This window comes from Mobula hypostoma, chromosome 6, assembly GCF_963921235.1.
Source record: "Mobula hypostoma chromosome 6, sMobHyp1.1, whole genome shotgun sequence".
NCBI lineage: Eukaryota > Metazoa > Chordata > Chondrichthyes > Myliobatiformes > Myliobatidae > Mobula > Mobula hypostoma.
Genome location: NC_086102.1, coordinates 177,509,878 through 177,536,735, shown reverse-complemented (window position 1 = coordinate 177,536,735; position 26,858 = coordinate 177,509,878). Strand labels below are relative to the sequence as shown.

Sequence of the window (26,858 nt, the reverse complement as noted above, 5' to 3'; positions counted from 1 at the left end):
ACAGGAGTCTGAAATGCAAGTCTAACATCGTTCTTTAAGCGAAATGCACACGTATCACGAGGTAGCATGATGATTTATGCAATTCATGTATTTGTACATATAACCCATAATGAATTATTTAAATGAACAAGCATGCTTAATCAAAAAAATACATATACACACACACACACACACAAAGATTACTCAAATATTACTGAAATATAAAATATACAAGAGTCCCTTTTTTTTCCCCCAAGATGTCAGGGACAGGTGCATGACAGATGCTATGCATCTGCCATAGAGCAGTTCTGTCGGTAAACATATTGATGAGTGTCCAGTGTGGCAGGAATAGAATTTTTGATGAGTGCAATTAGCAGCCATTCAAAGCTCTTCATGATGATTGGTGTCAGTCATTTTGTTCTGAAGGTGTACGGTTCTTTGGCACAGGGATGATAGTTGCTGATTTGAAGCATGTGGGGACAGCAGCCTGGGTGAGTGAAGTGGTGAAGATATCCATGAAGATGTCAGAGAGCTCTGGGTACTCAGCCTGGGATGTTGTCTGGCCCAGCAGCCTCACAGAGGTTGGCTCTCTGCAGTTCTTTTCACGTCCACTGCTGTTACAGACAGTGTTTGCTCACCTGGGGGGAGGGTTAGCTTTCGTGGCTATCGCTGTGCTGCATGCATCAAAGCGTGCCATAAAAATTGTTTATAGAGTGTCAGGGGAAGCAGGGAGTCGCTCGTACCGTCCACGCTGTTTTTCCTTAACTTGTCAGCAATGCCCTTGATGCCCAGCCACATACACCGAGGATAGTTATGAGAGTGATATTCCTGAATTTTTTTGTTTGTAGACAGTCTTTGCCCTCTTGGTGCTTAAGATGAGGTTTCTTCTAGCTGCGCTAAGAGCTGTTCTGTCTCCCGCTATGAAAGCAGCGCCCCATGCTTTTAGCAGGGAGTGCAGCTCTACGTTTAGCTGTGGGATTACTGTTCTCGAGGTATTAATGTTGTCGATACACTTATAGATGTAGCCGGTGATATATGAAGCATATTCCTCAGGATACGCATCTTCTCTGTTTGTGGCAGATTTTAGTAAAGCCTTTGACAAGTTTCGCCAATGGTAAACTCATCCAGAAAGTCATGATCCATTGCGAATTCAGGATTGCCCGCCCACAGAAAGCAGACATTAGTAGATGGAGTGTATTCTGCCTGGAGGCTGGTGAACCATGGTGTTCTGCAGCGATCTGTTCTGGAACCTCTGCTCTTATAAATAACTTGGACAGGGAGGTGCAAGAGTGGGTTAGTACACTTGCAGGTGACATGAAGGTTGATAATGCTGTGGATAGTGTAGGAGGCCGCCGTAGGTAATACCAGGACATAGATAGGATGCAAAGCTGTGCTGAGAAGTGGTGAATGGAGTTCAATCCAGGAAAGTGTAAAGTAAATTACTTCGGAAGGTTAAACTTGAAGGCAGAGTACAAAGGGATCTTGGAATCCACGACAATAGCTCCTTCAAAATTGGCACACAGGTAGTTAGGGTGGTTAATAAAACATGTGGTGTGTTGGCCTTCATTTGTCGAGGGACTAAGTTCAAGAGCAGAAAGGTAATGGTGCAGCTCTCTTAAACCATAGTTAGACAACACTTGTGTTCATTTCTGGTTGTTTCATTATAGGAAAGATGTAGAAGCTATAGAAAGGGTGCAGAGGAAATTCATCAGAATGCTGCCTAGACTGAGAGCACATCTTATGAGTTAAAGCTTTGTGAGCTAAGGATGTTTCTCTTTGGAACGAAGGAGGATGGAGTCAGTTTGATAGAGGTGTACAAGGTGATAAGAGGCATAGATAGAGTAGAGAGCCAGTCTCTTCTTTCCCAGGGCGGCAATGGCAAAAGATGAAAGGTGTTTGGAGGTGGTGTAGGGGTACGTCAGAGATAGTATTTTTTGTCCCCCTATAGAATAACTGCTTGGTTCCTTAAGGTTTTTATAGCCAGTGGTGGTAATGGGAATAAGCTCACACTACTTTTTAAATGCTTCCTATAGTGTGTGCCTCAAATATACTCTGACAACCATGTTCAGCTCTTGGCCTTCACATGTGACTGAGTTACGAGGCCTGGCAGATCTGTTCTACCTACAGAAGAGGCAGAGGCAAGTTCCTGGAACCTTAAAACAGTCGCTTCAGTCAGATGGGGCTTGTCACTAGGAGATGGAAAAGTTTGATGCCCACTGGCATGCAGCTATATCCACGCATGGGGAAGGCCTTGGGAGTAAACCCCAAAGGAAAAATCCAGAGTTGGAGTCTCTAAGGTAGTCCTCCATTGAGTTTAACAGTGGCAGACAATTCCTGCGATATTGCTGGTGTCAAAATGCATCGGCCTCTGCCGTTCCTTTGGGAACATCAGATGCGTGGAGACGAGGAGCTTGCTACATGAGCAATAGCTTGCCCTCCATATTGTACTGTCCTGACTTGCATATTAAAGACAGCTAGGATGCAATATCCATAGTCGACCTTGACCGACAGAGGCCCACTCCTACTAAGTGCTTGGAATGCACTGCAGGGGGTTGTGGTAGGGGCTTCTACATTAGGGACATTTAAAAGATGCTCTAGGTCATCAATGTAAGTAAAATAGAGGGTGTGGGCTGTGTAGGTGGGTAAGGTTAGGCTGGTTGAAGAGGAGGTTAAAAGGATGGTACCACACCATGGACCGAGGAGCCCATACTGCACTGTACTGTTCTATGCTCTATCCTATCCTTGTCATAAATTGAAGAATGGCTGCTTAGAGAATGACACACAAGTGGGATCGATAGCAGTGAACTTGTTTCGATACAAGTTGCACTGATTCATAGAAATGCATCGCTGGCCACAAGGAGAGAACTGTTTCTGAATGGGGGAGTAATAGAGAAATTAATGTTCAACGTAAGTTTATTATCAAAGTACATATGTGTCACTATATACAACCCTGAGATCCATTTTCTTGTAGGCACACTCAATAAATCTACTGAATAATAACTACAACAGAATCAATGGAAGAACGCCGAACTTAAGCGTTCGACCAGGGTGCAGAAGACAACAAGCTGTGGAAACACAAAAAGAAATAATAAATAAGTAAACAATAAATATCGAGAACATGAGATGAAGAGTCCATGAAGGTGAGTCCATTGGCTGCAGCAAAATTTCAATGATGGGGCAAGTGAAGATGAGTGAAGAGATCCCTTTGGTTCAAGAGCCTGACGGTTGAGGAATAATACTGTTTCTGAATGCTGAGGCTCCTGTACTTTCTTCCTGACAGCAGTAGCGAAAAGAAAGCATGTTCTGGGTGGTTGGGGGGGGGGGGTCCCTGTTGATGGATGCTGCTGCTTTCCTGCAACAGCATTTCATGTAGATGTGTTCAATGGCAAGGAGGGCTTTACCCGTCATGGACAGGGCCGTGTCCCTACTTTTTGTAGGATTTATGAGTGTTTCCATACCAGGCTGTGATGCAGCCAGTCAATATACTCTCCACCACACATCTATAGATGTTTGCCAAAGTTGCTTTACAAGTAAAGAGATCTCTTCAATTCTTTTGATATTATTTCGCATCAAAATAGCAAATATGGTGTTGGAGAAGCATTTCAAGCCAACTCCATCAGTAATCAAGCTTAAGTCAATCATCTATTCAATGGCATTTTGTTACACAGTGAAACTTGATGGTACAGAGACAGTGGAGAGGCAAAAGATGTCGGCCTCGATGTTATTAGTACGTGTTCTGAACCTGGCAAGGGTCAGCAAGGGACAAAATGGAATGGCCAAATTTCAATCCTTTCACTGATTTGATAAGCAACACCTCACGTACCGAACTACTGCATCTTATGGCATATCCAACTAAAGGAATTTTGCAGGGTTAACAAAATGCTGTAATTGTATGGTTGTAGTTACCAATTGCAATATTTTTGACAAACCACATTGCATTAAGTTATTTCCAGGAAGGGAGTAAATGTTTGTGCCTGTTGCAAATCCACATTCAAAAATGGAAGACAAAAATAAGAATGCAGTTTAGATTATAATGATCAGATGCATCCCTTGGCACTCACCCTAACGAGAGAATTAACGAAGATTAAGTATAAGAACACCTGCCTGACTTTACACCGAAGTAATAATGAGAGCAGATTAGAAAGACAAAAAATAAAAGTACTTTAGAGAAAATAAGATGCCACTTTAAAAGATGCTCCAGATAAAAGGTCTGAGTCCCAGTTTGGTTTGCAATGAATGGTGTTTATCCAAACCACGTAGCAAGCATAATACATCTTCTCTAACTAGACATCCATTGAACAAAATGCCACTAAGAATGTCTGTGCTTTGGGTTATAGTATGATCAAATATAAAAGGGGATTACAATAAACCCGATTTGAAGCTGCTTTATGTGGGTTGACTTGAAAGTCACATTTGCTAACAGGACATTTTATTTCAATTACAATTATTTTTATCCATCTTAAAATCAAATCTGCTGAAGCTTAGCAGTACCATTTGTTAAAAATTTCTGTCCCATACATTCAGGTTCTTTAATTTGCACTCTTGCGAAACAGCAAACATTCTCTGATGCATTATAACAAATTTGTTAAAAGCATGGAATGTGCTTTTCTCATTTCATTCATGCTCCATCAGGCTTAGAATGTTGACTTAGCAAATATAACTCATTTCAGAATATTCACCTTCTACATTCAAAACATCCCAGAATTTCTATTAGGGGCAGATATTAAAATTTGCACCCAAAGTGAATTTGAGACTGAAGTGAGCAAGTTAAACTAAGTTTTGGGTAAGGTTAATTTACATAATCAGAAACAAAGGGTTGGACTTATCGGTGTATAGGAAATGCACTAACATGACACCACACAGAAAACCTGACGTACGAAGATCTCCACTGAGATATGCAAAAGCTGTGCAATTTGTTGTCCTCTGTGGTTGCACCTCAGAGTAACCTCAGACTTATGGCACCACTGTTCAAGGACCTGTACTACACGATAATAATGCCTGGGATGGCTCAAGTAGCAACGCTCAACTTCAGCCATTACTGTGTAGTGTTCGGTAGCTGAGCATGAACTAATTGGAAGAGAGAGATTGGAAGCAAGCACCGCGTATCTCATATGCTGATTTGTCAATGTGGTGGTGGAGGTAACACAGAGAGATGAGGGATTCATGGGACCGAGACAAAGAGTGAGGACTCTCCCCCCCCCCACCCCCCGCCCCACCAAGTAGTCTGGGTTTCTCCTGAATAACAAAAGAAAACTGTTCCATCATTTATGAAAACACACTTCAAAAATCTGAACTAACAAAATATTAATACCAGATAAGTAATTTGCATGGTGCAACTGAAATTGTTTGTTTTGTTTCTTACAACTTTACCAATGAAGCAACTCACCTTACTAAAATCAACAGTACTGTTCTCTCGACTGGCATCAGTTTTGCCTTCCAGATGAGCAGGAGCAGATTGCGGAGAGATCATGTGGCCTGATTCACAGAAAAGCATTATAGTCCTCCGGGAGTAATAGAATTCTTACAATCGACTTTATCGTATCACAAACAATATAACCAGAATAAATTAATTCATTCAAAAATCTCTCAATTCAATATCATTCAAATTAGACTATGCAAGTCATTCACAATAGTATTTCTGTGATACAATTCACTACCTTGCAAAGTCACAAAAACATTTATTAAGCAAAAGGCACCTAATTAGAAAACAATGAATACATTGTCCAAACATAATGCATTAGGGATTCATAAATACCCTTAACCCAAAGGCTATTTACTATTATAGGAAAGACATAGTCACCATTGTTGTCTCAGAGCTCCAAAAACAAGGGATTAATCCTAACCTCAGGTTCTGTCTGTGTGTAGTTTGCACATTCTCATCATAACATATGCATTTTTACTGGGTGATCTGATTTCCTCCCACCCAAAGGCATGATCATAGGTTAATTAGCTGCTATAATTTACCACTCAGTATAATCACGTACAGAAAGAATCAAGGGTTTGTGAGAGAGACTAAGTTGCGGACCCAAAAGGAAATAACGCGGGGGTGCATACTAGTGAATGGATTGCTCTGGTGGGAGATTGCATGGGCCCACTGGTGGTGATAATTAACTAGTTAATAAATCCCATTACCTGAAAGCTACAATGGTATTCAACACTGACCAGCAGTGCGATCAGGGATCACAGCCACAAAAGCGTTTACACGAGAGTACATCAGAAATGCGAAAGTGATGGGAATAAGCAATGAATCACCTGCAGCTCTTTGAGGAGAGATTTCAGCATGCCTTGAGGTCTTCCCTCCAGCTTTCAATGGGCCAAAAAGAAAGAAGTAAGATAAGCAGAAAGAGTTGAGCCTGTTAGAGGTAGGTATAAATATGAAAATAAGACACAGAAAACGTGAGGACTTATGAGGATATGAAAAGACAATGACAGATGTAAGACAAGTTTACAGAGAAACACATAAAAAATAAAATTATGGAAACTGAGGACACAAAGTTATACACCACCTTTTGGCAGGAACACAAATTGAGCAGCACTTTGCAACTGTTAAGAAAATAAGTATTATGAATGTCTATTCATGGCAATATTTTCACCCTGTGAACAAAATGGCAAACTATTATTCTTTGTTGCCTTAAGTTCAATAATTGGCCCTATGTGTTAAGAGCACCACTGTTTTTCAATGATAAAAATGGGTTTCTGTTTAAAAAAAATAATACAAATATAAGACCAGAAGAAATAGGAGCAGAATTAGTCCATTTGGCCCATCGAGTCTACTCCGCCATTCAATCATGCTTGATCCTTTTTTTCCCTCCTCCTCAACCCCATTTCCCAGCCTTCGCCCCGTAACCTTTGATGCCATGTCCAATCAAGAACCTATCAATCTCTGCCTTAAATACACCCAACGACCTGGCCTCCACAGCTGCCGGTGGTAACAAATTCCACAAATTCACCACCCTCTGGCCAAAGAAATTTCTCCACATCTCTGTTTTGAATGGACGCCCCTCTATTCTGAGGCTGTGCTCCCTTGTCCTAGACTCTCCCACCACGGGAAACATCCTCCCACAGCTACTCTGGCTACGGCTTCCAACATTCAAAAGGTTTCAGTGAGATCCCTGCTCATCCTTCTAAATTCCAGCGAGTACAGACCCAGTGCCATCAAATATTCCACGTATGATAACCCTTTCATTCCTGGAATCATCCTTGTGAACCTCCTCTGGACCCTCTCCAATGCCAGCATATCTTTTCTAAGATGAAGGGCCCAAAACTGTTCACAAAACTCAAGGTGAGGCCTCACCAGTGCCTTATAAAGCCTCAGCATCACATTCCTGCTCTTGTATTCCAGACCTGTTGAAATGAATGCTAACACTGCATCTGCCTTCCTCACCACTGACTCAGACTTAGTACCTGCATCCTCAGACTTTGTTTGAAGCTAGGAAAGAAATTGTGGAAGGCCTTGTAGAGATCCTTGCTCAACTTTAGCCAAAGGTAAAGTTGTTAAAGACTGGATGATGGTTAATGCTGTGCCATTATTTAACAAGGGCAGCAAAATCAAGCCAGAGAGCCACAGCCCAGTGAGTCTGACATCACTGGTGGAGATCTGAGGGACAGGATTAACCAGCATTTAGATAGGCAAAGTCTTTGTGCATGGGATATCCTGGCAAATTTGTAAGAGTCTTTTGAAGAGGTTCCAAGAGGATAAATGATAGTAGATGTCATCTGTGTGGACTTCTGCAAAGCCTTTGACAAAGTCCCAAATGGTAGGCTAGTCTGGAAAGTTAGGTCGTACAGGATGCAGGGAGAGCTTGCTAAATAGATTCAGATGGATCAATGATAGGAAAGAGAAGAGTGATGGTGGAAGGTTATTTCTCAGACTGAAAGTGGTGTGCTACAGGAATTGGTGCTTGGACGTTTGCTTGTTATTATTGAAAGTAAATGATTTGGATGAAAATATGCAGGGCATAGTAGATTTTCAGATGATCCTAAATTAGGTGGTATCATAGTCAGCGAATAAAGTTATCAAAAATGACACAGGGATCGTGATCAGGTAGGTGAGTGGGCCAACAACTGGCAAATGGCTTTCAATTAGGGTAATACAAGGTGTTGCATTTTGGGAAGTCAAATCATGGTATGATTTATACAGTGAATGGTAGAACCCTGGGGATTGCTATGAAGGAGAAACCTGGGGATACAAGTACATAGTTTGCAAAAAGTGATGTCACAAGTAGACAGTCTAGTGAAGGTAATATACAGGCCTTTATCAGTAAGAACATTCTATATTGGATTTATGACAATTATCTTGCAGACGTACTAGATACTGGAGAGGTTCCACCTGGTGTATTGTCTACAGTCTTGGCCACCACTAAATTGGAAAGGGTGCAGAGAAGAATTACAAGAATATTGGAAAAATTCGAGGGCTTATGTTATAGGGAGACAATGGATAGACTAGGAATTTACAATGCTGGAGACTGCACGGTGAAGTATGTAAAATCATGAGGGGCATAGTAAGGGAGAATGACAGCATTTTTACCAAGCTGCAACAAAACTAGAGCACATATATTTAGGGCGAGAGTGGAAAGATTTAAAAGAGACTTGAGGAGCTACTTCTTCACTCAAAGGTTGGTGCATATATGGAATAAACTACCAGAGAAACTAGTTGAAGCAAGTGCAATGACAACACTTCGAAGTACATGGATAGGAAAGGTTTAGATCAAGGGTTCCTACCCTGGGGTCCATGGACCCCCCAGTTAATGATAAGATCATGGCATAAAAAAGGTTGGAAACCCCCGGTTTAGAGGGATATGAACCAAATGCAGGAAAATGAGACGAGCTTAGGCGGGCACCTCGGTCAGCATGGATGAGTTGGACTAATGGACCCGCTTATGTGTTTCATTACTCTATGATTCTATGACTCCGATAAATTTACTTGCAAACATTAAGAATTATTTAAAAATGAAGGACAATGGATACTAATAATTGCTTTAAAATGTAAAGCAGGAAGATAGTTAAGGAGGCAATTGAAATTCCCTTTATTAACCAAGGTAGGAAGAGCAGGCAGGAAACTCTATAGCTAGATAAAACTCTGAAGAAGCCATAGTATATCTGGGTCAACATATTACGAGAGGAATGTTTCTTCTGGAGAAGATTTATGAGGATGTTGTCAGATTAGAGGTTTAGTTATTTATGAGGCAATATTTAGCAGTGCTTGGGATATTTTCTTTATAAAGAAGCAAGCTGCTGGATGATTTAATCAAGGTTTATCAAATTATAAGACAAAATGAACAGAAAGGATTGAAGAATCATAGCAGAAAGATCAAATAATATCAAGCAAGATAGACAAAGGAGAATCAGTTAATGTTGTGCACTTGGATTTTCAGAAGGGCTTTGACAAACTGCCACAAATGAGACTGCTTAACAAGCTACAGGCTCATGGTATTACAGGAAAGATTCTAGTATAGATAACGCAGTGGCTAATTGGCAGGCGGCAAAGAACGGGAATAAAGGAGCCTTTTCTGGTTGGCTGCCAGTGACTAGTGGTGTTCCACAGGGGGCTGCGTTGGGACCAATTATTTTTAAATTATATGTCAATGATATAGTTGATGGAATTGATGGCTTTGTTGCAAGGTTTGCAGATGATACGAAGGTGGAGGGGCAGGTAGTTTTGAGGAAGTAGAGAGGCTACAGAAGGACTTGGACAAATTAGGAAAATGGGCAAAGAAGTGGCAGATGAAATACAGTGTTGGGAAGTGTATGATCATGCACTTTGGTAGAACAAATGAAAGGGTAGACTATTTTCTAAATCGAGAGAAGATACAAAATACTGAGGTGCAAAGGGACTTGACAGTCCTTGTGCATGATTCCCTAAAGGTTAATTTGCAGGTTGAGTCTGTAGTGAGGAAGGCAAATGCAATGTTAGCATTCATTTCAAGAGGGCTAAAATATAAAAGCAAGGATGTAATGTTGAGACTTTATAAAGCACTGGTGAGGCCTCACTTGGAGTACTCTGAGCAGTTTTGGGCACTTTATCTTAGAAAGGATGTGTAAAGGAGATTCACGAGAATGACTACAGGTTTGAACGGCTTTTCATATGAACAGCGTTTGATGGCTCCAGGTCTGTATTCACCTGAATTCAGAAGAATGACGGCTGAGCTCATTGAAACCTGTCGAATGATGAAAGGCCTTGATAGAGTGGACGTGGAGAGGATGTTTGCTGTGGTGGGAGAGTCTGAGAGCAGAGGAGACACAGCATCTGAATAAAAGGGCGTCCTTTTAGAACGGAGATGAGGAGGAATTTCTTTAGCCAGAGATTGGTTACCACAGGCAGCTGTAGAGGCCAAGTCTTTATGTATATTTAAGGCAGAGGTTTATAGGTTTTTCATTTGTCAAGGCATGAAGGTATACTCGGAGAAACAGGAGATTGGGGCTGAGAGGAAAATTGGATCAGCCTGATGAAATGACAGAGCAGACTCGATAGGCCAAATGGCCTAATTCTGCTCCTAGGTCTTATGTTTTTATGGTCTATAAAAAACATATTTTTAAGGAAATATAACATCTGCAAGACAAGACAGATGAAAAATTATTTTAACCAAATAGTGATGAGGATCTGTGACGCAGTCCTTGAAATAGCAGTTGAGGCAGGAACTCTTGTCACATTGAGTACTTGATGAGCTGTAACATTTAATCTGTTGGACTGAGTGCTGGAAAGTAGAATTACTCAATAGCTCTTTTTTTAAGCTACCATAGATTCAATGGTGTGATCAGCTTCCTTCTATTATACTGTATATCTCACAAAATAACTCAAGATTGTAGATAAATGAAATTTGTAAATTTAAAATTCAGCTAGCGAATTAGAAACCTAAAAACATTTACTATGTCCTCTTTATTTGGGACATGCTGACCCATATTCTAGAAGTATCAGATATGTTTCATATTCCTTCCAGTAATTATTCTTTGTAAGCAAGCAGGAACTATAGGTTGTTGATGCTGGAAGCAACAGAACTGAAGCAGTTTGCAAGGTCATAGGTTTCTCCATCACCCAGGCCATCATCTATTCTCATTGCTACCATCAGGGCAAGGTACAGAAGTCTGAAGGCACACATTCAATGATTCAGGAACATCTACTTCCCCTCTGCCATCCGATTTCTGAATGGACATTGAACCCATGAACACAACTTCACTGCAACACACTGGAGGAACTCAGCAGGCCGGGCAGCATCTATGGAAAAAAAAAGCACAGCTGACGTTTTGGGCGGAAACTTTTCAGTACGACTGGAGAAAAAAAAAAGGCTGAGGAGTAGATTAGAAACATGGGGGAGGGGAGAGAGAAACACCAGGCAATAGGTGAAATGAAGGGTTTCAGCCCAAAACGTCGACTGTGCTTTATCCACAGATGCCCAGTAGCACTCACATCTGGAGAGGTGAAGTGCTTTGAGAGGTTGGTCATGGCTAGAATCAACCCATGCTTAGCAAGGACCTGGACTCACTGTAATTTGCCTATCGTCACAATAGGTCCGCAGCAGAGGCAATCTAACTGGCTCTCCACTCAGCCTTGGATCACCTGCACAATAACAATACCTACATGAAGCTGCTGTTTCCTAAGTACAGTTCAGCCTTCATAGTCATATCCTCAGATTTAATCAATAAGCTCCAAAAACAGGGTCTGTGCAACTGCATCCTTAACCTCCTCACAGGGATACCACAGTCTGTGCAGATGGGAAAAATCATCTCCTCCTCCCTGACAATCAAGGCTGGCATACCTCAAGGATGTATGCTTAGCCCACTGCTCTTCTCTCTCTGGGCACAGCTCAAACGCCATCTATAGATTTGCCAATGACACAACTATTGTTGGTAGATTTCAAATAGTGATGAGGATGCATACAGGAATGAGATACATCAGTTGGTTGAGTGATGCTGCAACATCATTCTTGCACTCAACATCACTCAAACCAGAGAACTGAATGTGGACATCAGGAAGGGAAAGTTGAGGGAACACACAACAGTCCTCATTGAGCATTCAGCAGTGGAAAGGGTGAGCAGTTTCAAGTTCATGCATATCAACATCTCTGAAGATCTATACTGGACCCAACATATTGATGCAGGGGAGGGAACGTCAGCTCAGAGCATGAGAGGCTTGCGTCGGGCATTTTCATGCCTTACAAGGCACAGATTGGAAGTCTGTGTGGGACGCCCCTCCTCGCACAGACACTAGAGCAATGTGTGGTTAAGTGCCTTGCTCAAGGACACAAACACGCTGCCACAGCTGAGGCTCGATCTAGCGGCCTTCAGATCACTATACGAACACCTTAACCCCTTGGCCACGTGCCCACGTGCCCACATATTGATGCAAAGAAAGCACAACAGTGGCTATATTTCACCAGGAGTTTGAAGAGACTGGGTATTTCGCCAAAGACACCTGCAAATTTCTACAGATGTACCATGGAGAGCATCCTAACTGGTTACATCACCATCTTGCATGGAGGGGCCACTGTATAGGATCAGAAAAAGCTGCAGAAAGTTGTAAACTCAGCCAGCACCAACACGTGCATTAGTTCCCCAGCACTGATACCACCTTCAAAAGGCAATGCCTCAAAAAGGCAGCAAACCATCAATAAGGACATCAATAACCCAAGACATGCCTTGTTCTCATTGCTGCAATCAATGAGGAGCTACTGGAGCCTGAAGACCACACTCAGCATTTCATAAGACCATAAGATATAGGAGCAGAATTAGGCCATTTGGTCCATCGAGTCTGCTTCGCCATCTCATCATGGCTGATCCAATTTTCCTCTCTGCCCCAGTCTCCTGCCTTCTCTCCGCATCTCTTCAGGCCCTGTACAATCGAGAATCTATTAACCTCTGCCTTAAATATACATAAAGACTTGGCCTCCACAGCTGCCTGTGGAAAAGAATTTCACAGATTCATCACCCTCTGGCTAAAGAAATTCCTCCTCATCTCTGTTCTAAAAGGACACCGCTTTATTCCGAGACCGTGTCCTCTAGTCTTAGACTCTCCCAGCATAGGAAACATCCTCTCCACATCCACTCCATCAAGGCCTTTCACCATTTGATAGGTTTCAATGATGTTATCCCTCATTCTTCTGAATTCCAATTAATATATGCTCAGAGCCATCAGACGATCTTCATATGACAAGATATTGAATCCTGGAATCATTTTCGTGAACCTCCTTTGAACCGTTCAGCACATCCTCTCAGCACATCCCTCCCAAGATAAGAGGCCCCAAAACAACTCAAAACAGCGCGCGATAGTGCTAGCCAAGTGAGGCCTCAACAGTGCTTCATATTCAAGTCTCAACATTACATCCTTGCTTTTACATTCTAGTACTTTTGAAATGAATGCTAACATCAAATTTGCCTTCCTCACAACAGACTCAACCTACAAGTTCACCTTCAGAGAATCCTGCACAAGGGCCCGCAAGTCCCTTTGCCCCTCAGTTTTTTTTTGTTTTTTCTCTCCACTTAGAAAATAGTCAACCCTTTCATTTTTTTCTACCAAAGTGCATGACCATACACTTCCCAACACTGTATACAATCTGCCATTTCTTTGCACACTTTCCTAATCTGTCATTCAGAAGCAACATCTTCCCCTCTGCCATCAGATTCCTGAATGGACAATGAACCCATAAACACCACATCATGATTTTTCCCCATCTTTGTACTACTTATTGAATTTAACTTGTTTATATGCACAGTACCATGAAAAAGTTTGAGACACATGTATATTTAGCTAGGATGCCTAAGACTTTTGCGTTATAGTGTATTTGTCAATGTGGAGCGAAGAGCAAAGGATGTTGGGAATGGTGACGGCAGAGGGCAGTGGAAAGGTTGTGGGACAGGTGGCAGAAAAGGAGTCCCAGAGGTTGGGGGGGGCGGGGGGGGTGGTGGTCGTGGGTACAATCACGCACAGCCCGGAGCAGGCAAGGTTATTTAATTACAAACAATTGATCTAAGGATCATTACAGAATGCTTCCCGTTTCCTCCCCTCTCCCTTCCCCTTTTCCCAACCTTGATTCCCCTCTCTCTGCCCCCTTCCCACTTTCAGTCCACAATAGTATCACATATCAGAATCAGGCTTATTATCACTCATGTCATGAAATTTGCTTTTTTTTTGCGGCAGCAGTACAATGCAATATATAAAAATACTGCAGTACTGTGATGACGTCTTAGGCATCCTAGTTTGCATTCAAATGTGCCCAAGACCTTCGGACAGTATAGTATATTCTTCTTACCGTCATTTATAGTTTTTTTTATTATTATATATTGCAATGTACTCCTGCCATAAAACAGCAAATTTCACAACAAAGGTCACTGATATTAAACCTGACTCTAACCAATTGGTTTAAGCACCAGATTAGAGCAATGGTAAAGTAAATAGAGTGAATAAATAAAAACAAATTAGATACACTAAGAGAAATAGAAGGCACAGAAATGGATTGAAAGGAAGTCTGTGTTATACTTGCGCAATTGTAAGTTATTACACATGTTAACTGAAGATAACTGATTCTGTAGATTGGGGTGCTCTTTTGTTGATCAAAAATAGGTCGCTTCTGTTCCAAGCTGTCTCATGTCTTAGAAAGCTTGACAAATAAAATGCTTGTTTCTAAAACGAGAAGCATTTTCTTACATCCAAGTTCCTTAACATCTTGAGCACATTAAAAACAAAACAAAAACGTCAATGCTTTCTTCCTTTTGAGTAGTTAAATAACCTATTGGAAAAGCTATGTTGCTTTAAAGGACACCAAAAACAGGAAGTGTTGTAAATTAACCTGAACAATGTGGGTTAGAAAACTACTCTAGATTAAGAAGTTGCATTTCATAAACACAAGAGATCCTGCAGATGCAGGAAACCCAAAGCAACGCACAAAATGCTGGAGGAATCAGCAGGTCAGGCAGCATCTATGGAAATGAACAGTCGACATTTTGGGCCAAGACCCTTCTTCAGAACTGGAAATAAAGGGGAAAGATGCCTGAATAAAAAGGTGGGGAGGAGGGGAAGGAAGTTGGTTGGAAGGGGATAGATGAAGCCAGACGGGTAGGGAAGGCAAAGGGCTGAAGAGGAAGGAATCTTATAGACCATAGGAGAAAGGGAAGGAGGAGGGCCCCAGGAGGAGGTGATAGGCAGATGAGAAAAAGTAAAAGGCCAGACTGGGAAATTGAAGAGGGGAGAGGGAAATATTTTCTTTTACCAGTGGAGAAATTGATATTCATGCCATCAGGTTGGAAGCTACCCAAATGGAATATAAGGAGGCTACATCAGGAGCAGCGGACACAATAGGTGACCCCAGCTGATTCAGAGGTGAAGTGTTGCTTCACCTGGAAGGACAGTTTAGGACGCTGAATGGAGGTGAGGAACGAGGTGAATGGACAGGTGTAGCACATTGGCTGCTTGCAGGGATAAGTGCCGAGGGGGAGATTAGTAAGAAGGGATGAATGGATAAGGGAATCATAGAAGGAGCAATTCTTGTGCAAAGCGGAGAGTTGTGGGGGATGGAGAGGGAGAGGATCCGTTTGAAGATGACAAAAGTTGCGGAGAGTGATGCATTGGATGCGGAAGCACAGGGTGGTAGGTGAGAACAAGAGGAACTCCTATCACTGTTAAGGCAGCGGGAAGATGGAGTGAGCATGGATGCCTGGGAAATGGAGGAGATGTAGGTGAGGGCAGCATCAATGGTGGAGGAAGGGAAAACCCATTCTCTGAAGGAAGAGAAAATCTGTGATGTCCTGGAAAGCTACATCCCGTGATCAGATGCAACAGAGATGAATGAACCCCCTCCTCCTGTTCTTTTTTTTAAACTGGAGACAGGGTGGGAAGAAGTATAGTCAATATAACTGTGGGAACTGGTAGGTTTATAAAAGATGTCAGTTGACAATTTGTCTACAGAGATGGAGACAGAGAGATCAAGGAAGGGGAGGCGGGTGTCAGGAATAGACCAAATGAACTTAAGGGAAGGGCGGAAGTTGGAGGGAAAGTTGAAATTGACGAGCTCAGCACGGGAGCATGAAGCAGTTGGGAGCATTACCAAGGAAGGCTTGGAACACGGGCTGTTCTATTAGCTGGGGCCCATGCGGGTGTCCATGGCTACCCCCGAGTCTAAAGAAACTGGAAGGGGCCGAAGAAAAATTTGTTGAGGGTTAGAACCAGTTCTGCCATACGGAGGAGGTTGGTTAAGAGGTAGCAGTTGTTCTGATGTAATTATCACATGGGTCTATGGAAACTAAAAGTGGGAAAGGGAAGCATGGTTTAGTTTTTTTTTTACATTAGCCAACACTTTCTTGTCTAAGTTAGAATAACTCATTCTATAGTGGGCATCCATCCAGGACTGGCTTGTCTTCATGATCTTCAAACTGTTAGGGTTCAGGGATCAGGGCAAGTTGGCAAATCGGGTCTGATATTGGCTTGACAATTGGAGACAGAGAGGGTTGTTTTGCAATTATATGCCAGTGAATAGTAGAGTCCCTGAAGGATTGATACCGGTGCTTTTTGTAATATACGTCAACGACTTGGATATGGATGTGGGAGGCACAATCAGTCAGCTTGTGAACGACACACAAATTTGTTGATTTTTGAAATGTAGTTAAGACTACCAAGAGATATCAATGTGTTGATGAAATGGGCTGAAATGTAGCAGATTGTGTTTAATTCAGACAAACAGGAGGTGATGCATTTTGAGAGAGATACTAAAGCCAGGTAGGACAAAGGCCATGAATGGTTGGGTGTTAGGGAGTATTTAGAACAGAGGAACCTTAAAATACAAGTCAATTGATAGTCAAAGGTGGTAACACAAGTAGATAATATGGTTCAGAAGGCATATGGCATATTGGTCTTCATCAGCCATAGCACCAAGTACAGATAGCAGGAGGTTATGCTCCGACTTTATAGAACATCAGTCAGACTTCAGCTAGAATTCATTCGTTCATTGCGTGGCATATCTTATGACGTGGGCACTGTGGTCCTTCCATGACCATGATCATTCTTGGCATATTTTCCTACAAAAGTTGGTTACCACTGCCTTCTTCTGGGCAGTGTCTTTACAGCTTTTTGGAGAGAGAGGGAGAGCAGCCAGTTGTCTTGGACATAGGAAGGAAAAGTAAAGAGGTCCTGAAAAGAGGATTTAAAGAGCTAGGTAGAAAGCCAAGAAACAGGACCCTTAGGGTAGTAATTTCTGGATTGTTGTCTGTGCCATGCACCTGTGAGGGTAGAAACAGGATGATTTGGCAGATTAATGTGTAGCTGAGAGCTGGTGCAGTAGGCATGGCTTCAAGTTCTTGGATCATTGGCATCGCTTCTGGGGAGGTCAAAAGTGAGGGATTACACCTGAACTTGAGAGAGACGAATATTCTCTTGGGCAGGTTTATTTTAAAGAGCTGTTGGGGAGGGTTTAAACTAAATTGGTGGGGGGTGGGAACCGGAGTGAAGGGACTCAGGATAGGACTGATGGTTAAAAAGCAAAGCTAGCATGCAGTCAGACTGGCAGGATGGGCAGGCAGATGATGGGGCAAAAGTGCACCCAACAGGGTGATTATCAGTGCATTAAGGATGCAGAATCAAAAAGGATAGCAAATACAGTCATCAAAGTGTTATATTTCAATGCAAGCAGTATACGAAATGAGGTGGATGATTTGTTGCACTAATACAAATTGTTAGGTATGATGTTGTGGCCATCACTGAATCGTGGCTGAAGGATGGTTGCAGTTGGGAGCTGACTGTCCAAGGTTACACACTGTATTGGAGGGATAGGAAGGCAGGCAGAGGGGTGGTGTGGCTCTGCTGGTAAAGAGTGGCATCAAATCAGCAGAAAAATGTGACACAGGATTGGAAGATTTTGAATCCCTGGGGTTGAGTTAAGAAACTGCAAGGGTAAAAGGAGTTTACTGTGACAGGAATCCATCCTGGACACATTTAACAAACTCTGCCCCATCTAAACCCTTGGAACTAATAAGGTGCCAATCAATATTAGGGAAGTTAAAGTCACCCATGATAACAACTCTGTTATTTTTGCACCTTTCCAAAATCTGCCTCCCAATCTGCTCCTCTGTATCTCTGCTGCTACCAGGGGGCCTATAGAATACCCCCAATAGAGTAACTGCTCCCTTCCTGTTCCTGACTTCCACCCATACTGACTCAAAAGAGGATCCTGCTACATTACCCACCCTTTCTGTAGCTGTAATAGTATCCCTGACCAGTAATGCCACCCCTCCTCCCCTTTTTCCGCCCTCTCTATCCCTTTTAAAGCACTGAAATCCAGGAATATTGAGAATCCATTCCTGCCCTGCTGCCAGCCAAGTCTCTGTAATGGCCACTACATCATAATTCCATGTATGTATCCAAGCTCTCAGTTCAGCACCTTTGTTCCTGATGCTTCTTGCATTGAGGTACACACATTTCAGCCCTTCTACCTTACTGTCTTTACACCGTTTATTCTGCTTCTCTTTCCTCAAAGCCTCTTTGTATGTTAGATCTGGCTTTACTCCATGCACTTCTTTCACTGCTCTATCGCTCTGGGTCCCATCCCGCTTGCAAATTAGTTTAAACCCGCCCAAACCATGCTAGCAAACCTACCTGCAAGGATATTGCTCCCCCTCGAGTTCAGGTGCAACCCATCCAATCTGTACAGGTTCCACCTTCCCCAGAAGAGATTCCAATGATCTAAAAATCTAAAACCCTGCTCCCTGCACCAACTCCCCAGCCACGCATTCAACTGCCATCTCCTCCAATTCTTACCATCTCTGTCACGTAGCACTGGCAGCAATCCTGAGAACGCCACCCTTGAGGACCTGTTCTTCAGCCTTCTGCCTAATTCCCGAAACTCACACTTCAGGACCTCATCCCTCTTCCTGCCTATGTCGTTGGCCCCAACATGTATCATGACTTCTGGTTGCTTTCCCTCTCGTACCAGGATGTTGTGCACCTGGTCAGAGACATCCCCAACCCTGGCACCTGGGAGGCAACAAACCATGTGGGTGTCCTTCTCACATCCACAAAATCTCCTGTCTGCTCTCCTGACTATACAGTCTCCAATTATAACAGCTCTCCTCTTCTCCATCCCACGCTTCTGCACCACTGGGTCAGACTCAGTGCCGGAGGCCCTGCCACCGTGGCTCACACCTGGTCGGTCGTCCCCGCCAACAGTACCCAGGACGGTAAGCTTATTATTCAGGGGAATGGCTACAGGGGTGCTCTGCACTACCTGTCTGCTCACCTTCGCTTTCCCCCCTCTGACTGTCACCCAACGACCTGCTTCCGACAGCCTAGGTGTGACTACCTCCCTGTAGCTCTCATCTATGACTGCCTCATTCTCCCTTATGAGTCAAAGGTCATCCAGGTGCTGCTCCAGATTCCTCACACGGTCTTCCAGATCGCCCAGCCATATGCACTTCTGGCAGATGTGACTCTGCGGGAGAGGGGCGTTCCCCCAAGACTGCCACATCTCACATGACAGGCACGTCACCGTCTCAGGAGGCGTTGTAAAAACTAACTGCGAGCAAGCTTGTCCTCTGCCTCTTCTCGTCAAAGCCTCTCGAGTCAAAGCCTCAAAGCTCCACTCCTTCACTGGCCCACTCACTCACTGGCTGCTTTTCTACTCTATAGATAGTGTAGATTTTAGAAAACATGTCCCTATACCAGATGGAGATAAAACTAGTGGACATTGACATAGGGGAAGGGGAAGAGATTTAGAGGAAATATGAGGGGAACTTTTTTCACCCTAAAAGTGGCAAGTATGCACTATCTGATTGGGTGCATGAAGCTATGGTTACTGGAGGGATTGTCTACTGAGTCTCTGTGGGTTGAAGTTAGGAACAGGAAGGGGTCAATAACAACTGGGTGCTTTTTATAGACCACCCAAAAGTGACAGGGACATCGAGGAGCAGATAGGAGACAGATTCTGGATAGGTGTAATAATAACAGGGTTGTTATGGTGGGAGATTTTAATTTCCCAAATATTGATTGGCATCTCCCTAGAGCAAGGGGTTCAGATGGGATGGAGTTTGTTAGGTGTGTTCAAGAAGGTTTTCTGACACAATGTGTAGATAAGCCTACAAGAGGAGAGGCTGTACTTGATCTGGTATTGGTAATTGAACCTGGTCAGGTGTCAGATCTTTCAGTGGGAGAGCACTTTGGAGATAATGATCACAATTCTATCTCCTTTACCATAGCATTGGAGAGGGATAGGAACAGACAAGTTAAGAAAGTGTTTAATTGGAGAAAGGGAAATATGAAGCTATCAGGCAGGAACTTGGAAGCATTAATTGTGAACAGATGTTCTCAGGGAAATGTACGGCAGAAATGTGGCAAATATTCAGGGGATATTTGTGTGGTGTTCTGCATAGGTACGTTCCATTGAGACAGGGAAAAGATGGTAGGGTACAGGCACTGTGGTGTACAAAGGCAGTTGAAAATCTAGTCAAGAAGGAAAGAAAAGCTTACGAAAAGTTCAAAAAAAACTAGGTAATGATAGCAATCTAGAAGATTATAAGGCTAGCAGGAAGAAGCTTAAGAATGAAATTAGAAGAGCCAGAAGGGGCCATGAGAAGGTTTTGACGAGCAAGATTAAGGAAAACCCCAAGGCATTCCAGAGGTATGTGAAGGGCAAGAGGCTAAGATGTGTGAGAGTAGGACCAATCAAGTGTGACAGTGGGAAAGTGTGTATAGAACTGGAGGAAATAGCAAAGATACTTAATGAATACCTGGCTTCAGTATTCTCTACGGAAAATGATCTTGGAGATTGTAGGGATGTCTTAGAGTGGATTGAAAAACTTGAGCATATAGACATTAAGAAAGAGGATGTGCTGACACTTTTGGAAAGCATCAAGTTGGATAAGTCTCTGGGACCGGATGAGATGTACCCCAGGCTACTGTGGGAGGCGAGGGAGGAGATTGCTGAGCCTCTGGCAATGATGTTTGCATCATCAATGGGAACGGAAGTGGTTCAGGAGGATTGGAGGTTTGCAGATGTCGTCCCCTTATTCAAGAAAGGGAGTAGAGATAGCCCACAAAATTATAGACCAGTGAGTCTTACTTCAGTGGTTGGTAAGTTTATGGAGAAGATTCTGAGAAGCAGGATTTATGAACATTTGGTGAGGTATAATAAGATTAGAAATAGTCAGCATGGCTTTTTCAAAGGCAGGTTGTGCCTTATGAGCATGATTGAATTTTCTGAGGGTGTGACAAAACACATTGATGAAGGTACAGCAGTTGATGTAGTGTGTATATGGATTTCAGCAAGGCATTTGATAAGGTACCCCATGTAAGGCTTATTGAGAAAGTAAGGAGGCATGGGATCCAAGGGGACCTTGCTTTGTCGATCCAGAATTGGTTTGCTCACAGAAGGCAAAGAGTGGTTGTAGACGGGTCATATTCTGCATGGAGGTTAGTGACCAGTGGTGTGCCCCAGGGATCTGTTCTGGCACCCCTACTCTTTATAATTTTATATAAATGACCTGGCTGAGGGATGGGTTAGTAAATTTGCTGATGACACAAAGGCTGGGGGTGTTGTGTATAGTGTAGAGGGCTGTCAGAGGTTACAGCGGGACATTGATAGAATGCAAAACTGGGCTGAGAAGTGGCAGATGGAGTTCAACCCAGATAAGTGTGAAGTGGTTCATTTTGGTAGGTCAAATATGATGGCAGAATATAGAACATAGAATAGTACAACACAGTACAGGCCCTTCGGCCCACAATGTTGTGCCGACCCTCAAACCCTGCCTCCCATATAACCCCATACCTTAACTTCCTCCATATACCTGTCTAGTAGTCTCTTCAATTTCACGAGTGTATCTGCCTCCACTACTGACTCAGGCAGTGCATTCCACACACCAACCACTCTGAGTAAAAAAACCTTCCTCTAATATCCCCCTTGAACTTCCCACCCCTTACCTTAAAGCCATGTCCTCTTGTACTGAGCAGTGGTGCCCTGGGGAAGAGGCATTGGCTATCCACTCTATCTATTTCTCTTATTATCTTGTACACCTCTATCATGTCTCCTCTCATCCTCCTTCTCTCCAAAGAGTAAAGCCCTAGCTCCCTTAATCTCTGATCATAATCCATACTCTCTAAACCAGGCAGCATCCTGGTAAATCTCCTCTGTACCCTTTCCAATGCTTCCACATCCTTCCTATAGTGAGGTGACCAGAATTCGACACACTACTCCAAGTGTGGCCTAACCAGAGTTTTATAGAGCTGCATCATTACATCGCCACTCCTAAACTCTATCCCTCGACTTATGAAAGCTAACACCCCATAAGCTTTCTTAACTACCCTATCCACCTGTGAGGCAACTTTCAGGGATCTGTGGATATGTACCCCCAGATCCCTCTGCTCCTCCACACTACCAAGTACCCAGCCATTTACTTTGTACTCTGCCTTGGAGTTTGTCCTTCCAAAGTGTACCACCTCACACTTCTCCGGGTTGAACTCCATCTGCCACTTCTCAGCCCACTTCTGCATCCTATCAATGTCTCTCTGCAATCTTCAACAATCCTCTACACTATCTACAACACAACCAACCTTTGTGTCGTCTGCAAACTTGCCAATCCACCCCTCCACCCCCACATCCAGGTCGTTAATAAAAATCACAAAAAGTAGAGGTCCCAGAACAGATCCCTGTGGGACACCACTAGTCGCAATCCTCCAATCTTAATGTACTCCCTCCACCACGACCCTCTGCCTTCTGCAGGCAAGCCAATTCTGAATCCACCTGGCCAAACTTCCCTGGATCCCATGAATAAGCCTACTGTGTGGAACTTTGACAAACGCCTTACCAAAATCCATATAGATCACATCCACTGCACTACCCTCATCTATATGCCTGGTCACCTCCTCGAAGAACTCCATCAGGCTTGTTAGACACGATCTGCCCTTCACAAAGCCATGCTGACTGTCCCTGATCAGACCATGATTCTCTAAATGCCTATAGATCCTATCTCTAAGAACCTTTTACAACAGCTTTCCCACCACAGACATAAGGCTCACTGGTCTATAATTACCCGGACTATCCCTACTACCTTTTTTGAACAAGCAGACAACATTCGCCTCCCTCCAATCCTCCGGTACCATTCCCGTGGACAACGAGGACATAAAGACCCAGCCAGAGGTTCAGCAATCTCCTCCCTCACCTCGTGGAGCAGCCTGGGGAACATTCCGTCAGGCCCCGGGGACTTAACCGTCCTAATGTATCCATCCTATAGTATTAGTGGTAAGACTCTTGGCAGTGTGGAGGATCAGAGGGATCTTGGGGTCCGAGTCCATAGGATGCTCAAAGTAGCTGCGCAGGTTGACTCTGTGCTTAAGAAGGCATACGGTGTATTGGCCTTCATCAATTGTGCAATTGAATTTAGGAGCCGAGAGGTAATGTTACAGCTATATAGGACTCTGGTGAGACCCCACTTGGAGTACTGTGCTCAGTTCTGGTCGCCTCACTACAGGAAGGATATGGAAGCCATTGAAAGGGTGCAGAGGAGATTTACAAGGATGTTGCCTGGATTGGGGAGCATGCCTTATGAAAACAGGTTGAGTGAACTCTGCCTTTTCTCCTTGGAGTGACAGAGGATGAGAGGTGACCTGATAGAGGTGTACAAGATATTGAGGGGCATTGATCATGTGGATAGTCAGAGGCTTTTTCTCAGGGCTGAAATGGCTAACACAGGAGGGCAGTTTTAAGGTGCTTGGAAGTAGGCACAGATGAGACGTCAGAGGCAAGTTTTTTTTAAAAAAACATGGAGAGTGGTGAGTGCGCGGAATAGGCTGCCGGCAACGGTGGTGGAGGCAGATACAATAGGGTCTTTTAAGAGACTTTTGGATAGGTACATGGAGCTTAGAAAAATAGAGGGCTATGGGTAATCCTAGTAATTTCTAAGGTAGGGACATGTTCGGCACAACTTTGTGGGCCGAAGGGCCTGTATTGTGCTGTAGGTTTTCCATGTCCCTAAAGTATCTGGTTCTATCATCACCCCTGGCAGCGGCTTCCATACGCCTACCACTCACTGTGTAAAATACATACCTCTAACATCCCTCTGTACTTTCCTCCAAACATACCATAAAATTATACCTCTTTTGTGTCAGATATTTCTGCCACAGCGGGAAAAAATCTCTGTCTATCCACTGCATCACTTTGTACATTTCCATCAAGACACTTCTTAATCTCCTTCTCTCCAAAGTAAAAGGCCCTGGCTCGCTCAACCTCTCCTCTTAAGATATTCCCTCTGATCTGTTCATAAATGTACCAAGAAACGACACAGCCCGGCTACCAGAATGGCAGTGACACAAAGCTAACCCCAAAATCCAATGCTATAAAATGTTTACTGATTTATTCCTGTACCCTAGATCAGTAATGTTTTGACAAAGGTGGACCATTAGTCTCAACGTAGACATTTTGACTTTTGTTTTAGAATCTGGACATCATCAAGGCTGGCATTTATTACCCTTCCTAAATGCCTTGATTAACAGTAAATGGCATTCTTGAATGTCCAGTCCTCCTGGTGAAGGTACTATCAAATTCTTATGGGGAAACAATTCCTGAAATTAAACCCAATGGTAATGTACTGCAGCCAGTTGTGATGGGAATAACCGTTTAGAGGGAGCTACAAGGCTCCAGTCAGGAATATTTTCTGTTCGTCAGGATAAATGCAACTTCTATGACATCCAGCTTGACAAAATTCAGGGATCTTGGGGTCCGAGTCCATAGGATGCTCAAAGTAGCTGCGCAGGTTGACTCTGTGGTTAAAAAGGCATACGATGTATTGGCCTTCATCAACCGTGGAATTGAATTTAGGAGCAAAGAGGCAATGTTGCAGCTATATAGGACCTTGGTCAGACCCCACTTGGAGTACTGTGCTCAGTTCTGGTCACCTCACTACAGGAAGGATATGGAAACCATTGAAAGGGTGCAGGGGAGATTTACTAGGATGTTGCCTGGATTGGGGAGCATGTCTTATGAAAACAGGTTCAGTGAACTCGGCCTTTTCTCCTTGGAGCAACAGAGGATGAGAGGTGACCTGATAGAGTTGTACAAGATGATGAGAGGCATTGATCATGTGGATAGTCAGAGGCTTTTTCCCAGGGCTGAAATGGCTGCCACAAGAGGGCACAGGTTTAAGGTGCTGGGGAGTAGATACAGAGGATATGTCAAGGGTAAGGTTTTTTTTTAACGCAGAGAATGGTGATTGCGTGTAATGGGCTGCCAGCAACGGTGGTGGAGGCAGATACAATAGGATTGTTTAAGAGACTCCTGGACAGGTACATGGAGCTTGGAAAAATAGAGGGCTATGGGCAACCCCAGTAATTTCTAAGGTAGGGACATGTTCGGCACAACTTTGTGGGCCGAGGGCCTGTATTGTGCTGTAGGTTTTCTATGTTTCTATGTTTTCTATATAGGACCCTGGTCAGACTGCACTTGGAGTACTGTGCTCAGTTCTGGTCGCCTCACTACAGGAAGGAAGTGGAAACTATAGAAAGGGTGCAGAGGAGATTTACAAGGATGTTGCCTGGATTGAGGAGCATGCCTTATGACGAAAGGTTGAGTGAACTTGGCCTTTTCTCCTTGGAGCGACGGAGGATGTGAGGTGACCTGATAGAGGTGTATAAGCTGATGAGACGGCATTGATTGTGTGGATAGTCAGAGGCTTTTTGCCAGGACTGAAATGGCTAACACAAGAGGGCACAGTTTTAATGTGCTTGGAAGTAGGTACAGAGGAGATGTCAGGGGTAAGTTGTTTTTTTTTAATGCAGAAAGTGGTGAGTGCATGGAACGGGCAGCTGGTGACAGTGGTGGAGGTGGATACGATAGGGTCTTTTCAGAGACTCCTGGATAGGTAAATGAAGCTTAGAAAAAGAGGGCTATGGGTAACCCTAGGTAATTTCTAAGTACGTTCATGTTCGACACAGCATTGTGGGCCAAAGGGCCTGCATTATGCTGTAGGTTTTATATGTTTCTAAGACAACATATGATCACTTGAATTGCACAGGCAGAGAAGTTTATAGAGTAAAAACATAAAAAAAAATCAAAGCAATGGTTGGCCACTTTAGTCCTTCAATTCTGAGCTTGCAATTCAATATGACCATGGCTGACCTGTCACAGGTCTCATCCCCTTACTGATGCTAGTTCTCCACAGCCCCAATTTCACAATGTTTCAAGAAATTATCTACTTCCATTTTATTTAACCCCAATGATCTGGCCTCCAGAACCCTTGAGAATAAACATTTCTAGATATTCATCAGCCACTGCCACAGTCTCCTGTGCCTCTCCCCAACCTTGTCTGAGAATCTTCGACTAGTGGACAAATGTCATGATTTCCCTTCCTTCATCACTAGGGCCTTATACCTTTCAAAAGATCAAATCTCATCAGATTTGCAAAAACATCTCCTCCTCAATTTGCATCAGCACAGGTGCACCACAGGGCTGTGTACTTAACTTCCTGCTCTACTCGCTTTACACCTACGGCTGTATGGCTAAGTACAGCTCCAACACTATATTCAAGTTTGCTGATTACACCACTGCTACTTCCAAAGAAGTAGCATACAAATTAGCCAGAGAAAGTGGCTCACCTGAGGACTGGGAGAAATTCAGAGTTCAGCAGAGGAGGACAAAGGGCTTAATTAGGAAGGGGAAAAAAGATTATGAGAGAAAACTGGCAGAGAACATAAAAACGGACTGTAAAAGTTTTTATAGATATGTAAAAAGGAAAAGACTGATAAAGACAAATGTAGGTCCCCTGCAAACAGAAACAGGTGAATTGATTATGGGGAGCAAGGACATGGCAGACCAATTGAATAATTACTTTGGTTCTGTCTTCACTAAGGAGGACATAAATAATCTTCCAGAAATAGTAAGGGACAGAGGGTCCAGTGAGATGGAGGAACTGAGCGAAAT

The 26,858-nt window shown here is 43.4% G+C and overlaps 1 protein-coding gene across 3 annotated transcripts in view; it reads right to left on the bottom strand.

The window, feature by feature from the left end:
• The window catches only part of LOC134348634 (sodium-driven chloride bicarbonate exchanger-like), a 258,317-nt gene that overhangs the window by 102,594 nt on the left and 128,865 nt on the right, over positions 1-26,858 (bottom strand). For 2 of the 3 annotated variants that reach the window (XM_063052328.1, XM_063052326.1), the window contains exons 7-8: positions 6,232-6,282; positions 5,366-5,454 (exon numbers count right to left, since the gene is read on the bottom strand). In XM_063052328.1, the coding sequence (XP_062908398.1) occupies positions 5,366-5,454; positions 6,232-6,282 (140 nt within the window). The remainder of the gene's footprint in view (positions 1-5,365; positions 5,455-6,231; positions 6,283-26,858) is intronic. The other variant, XM_063052327.1, reaches the window with a different exon arrangement.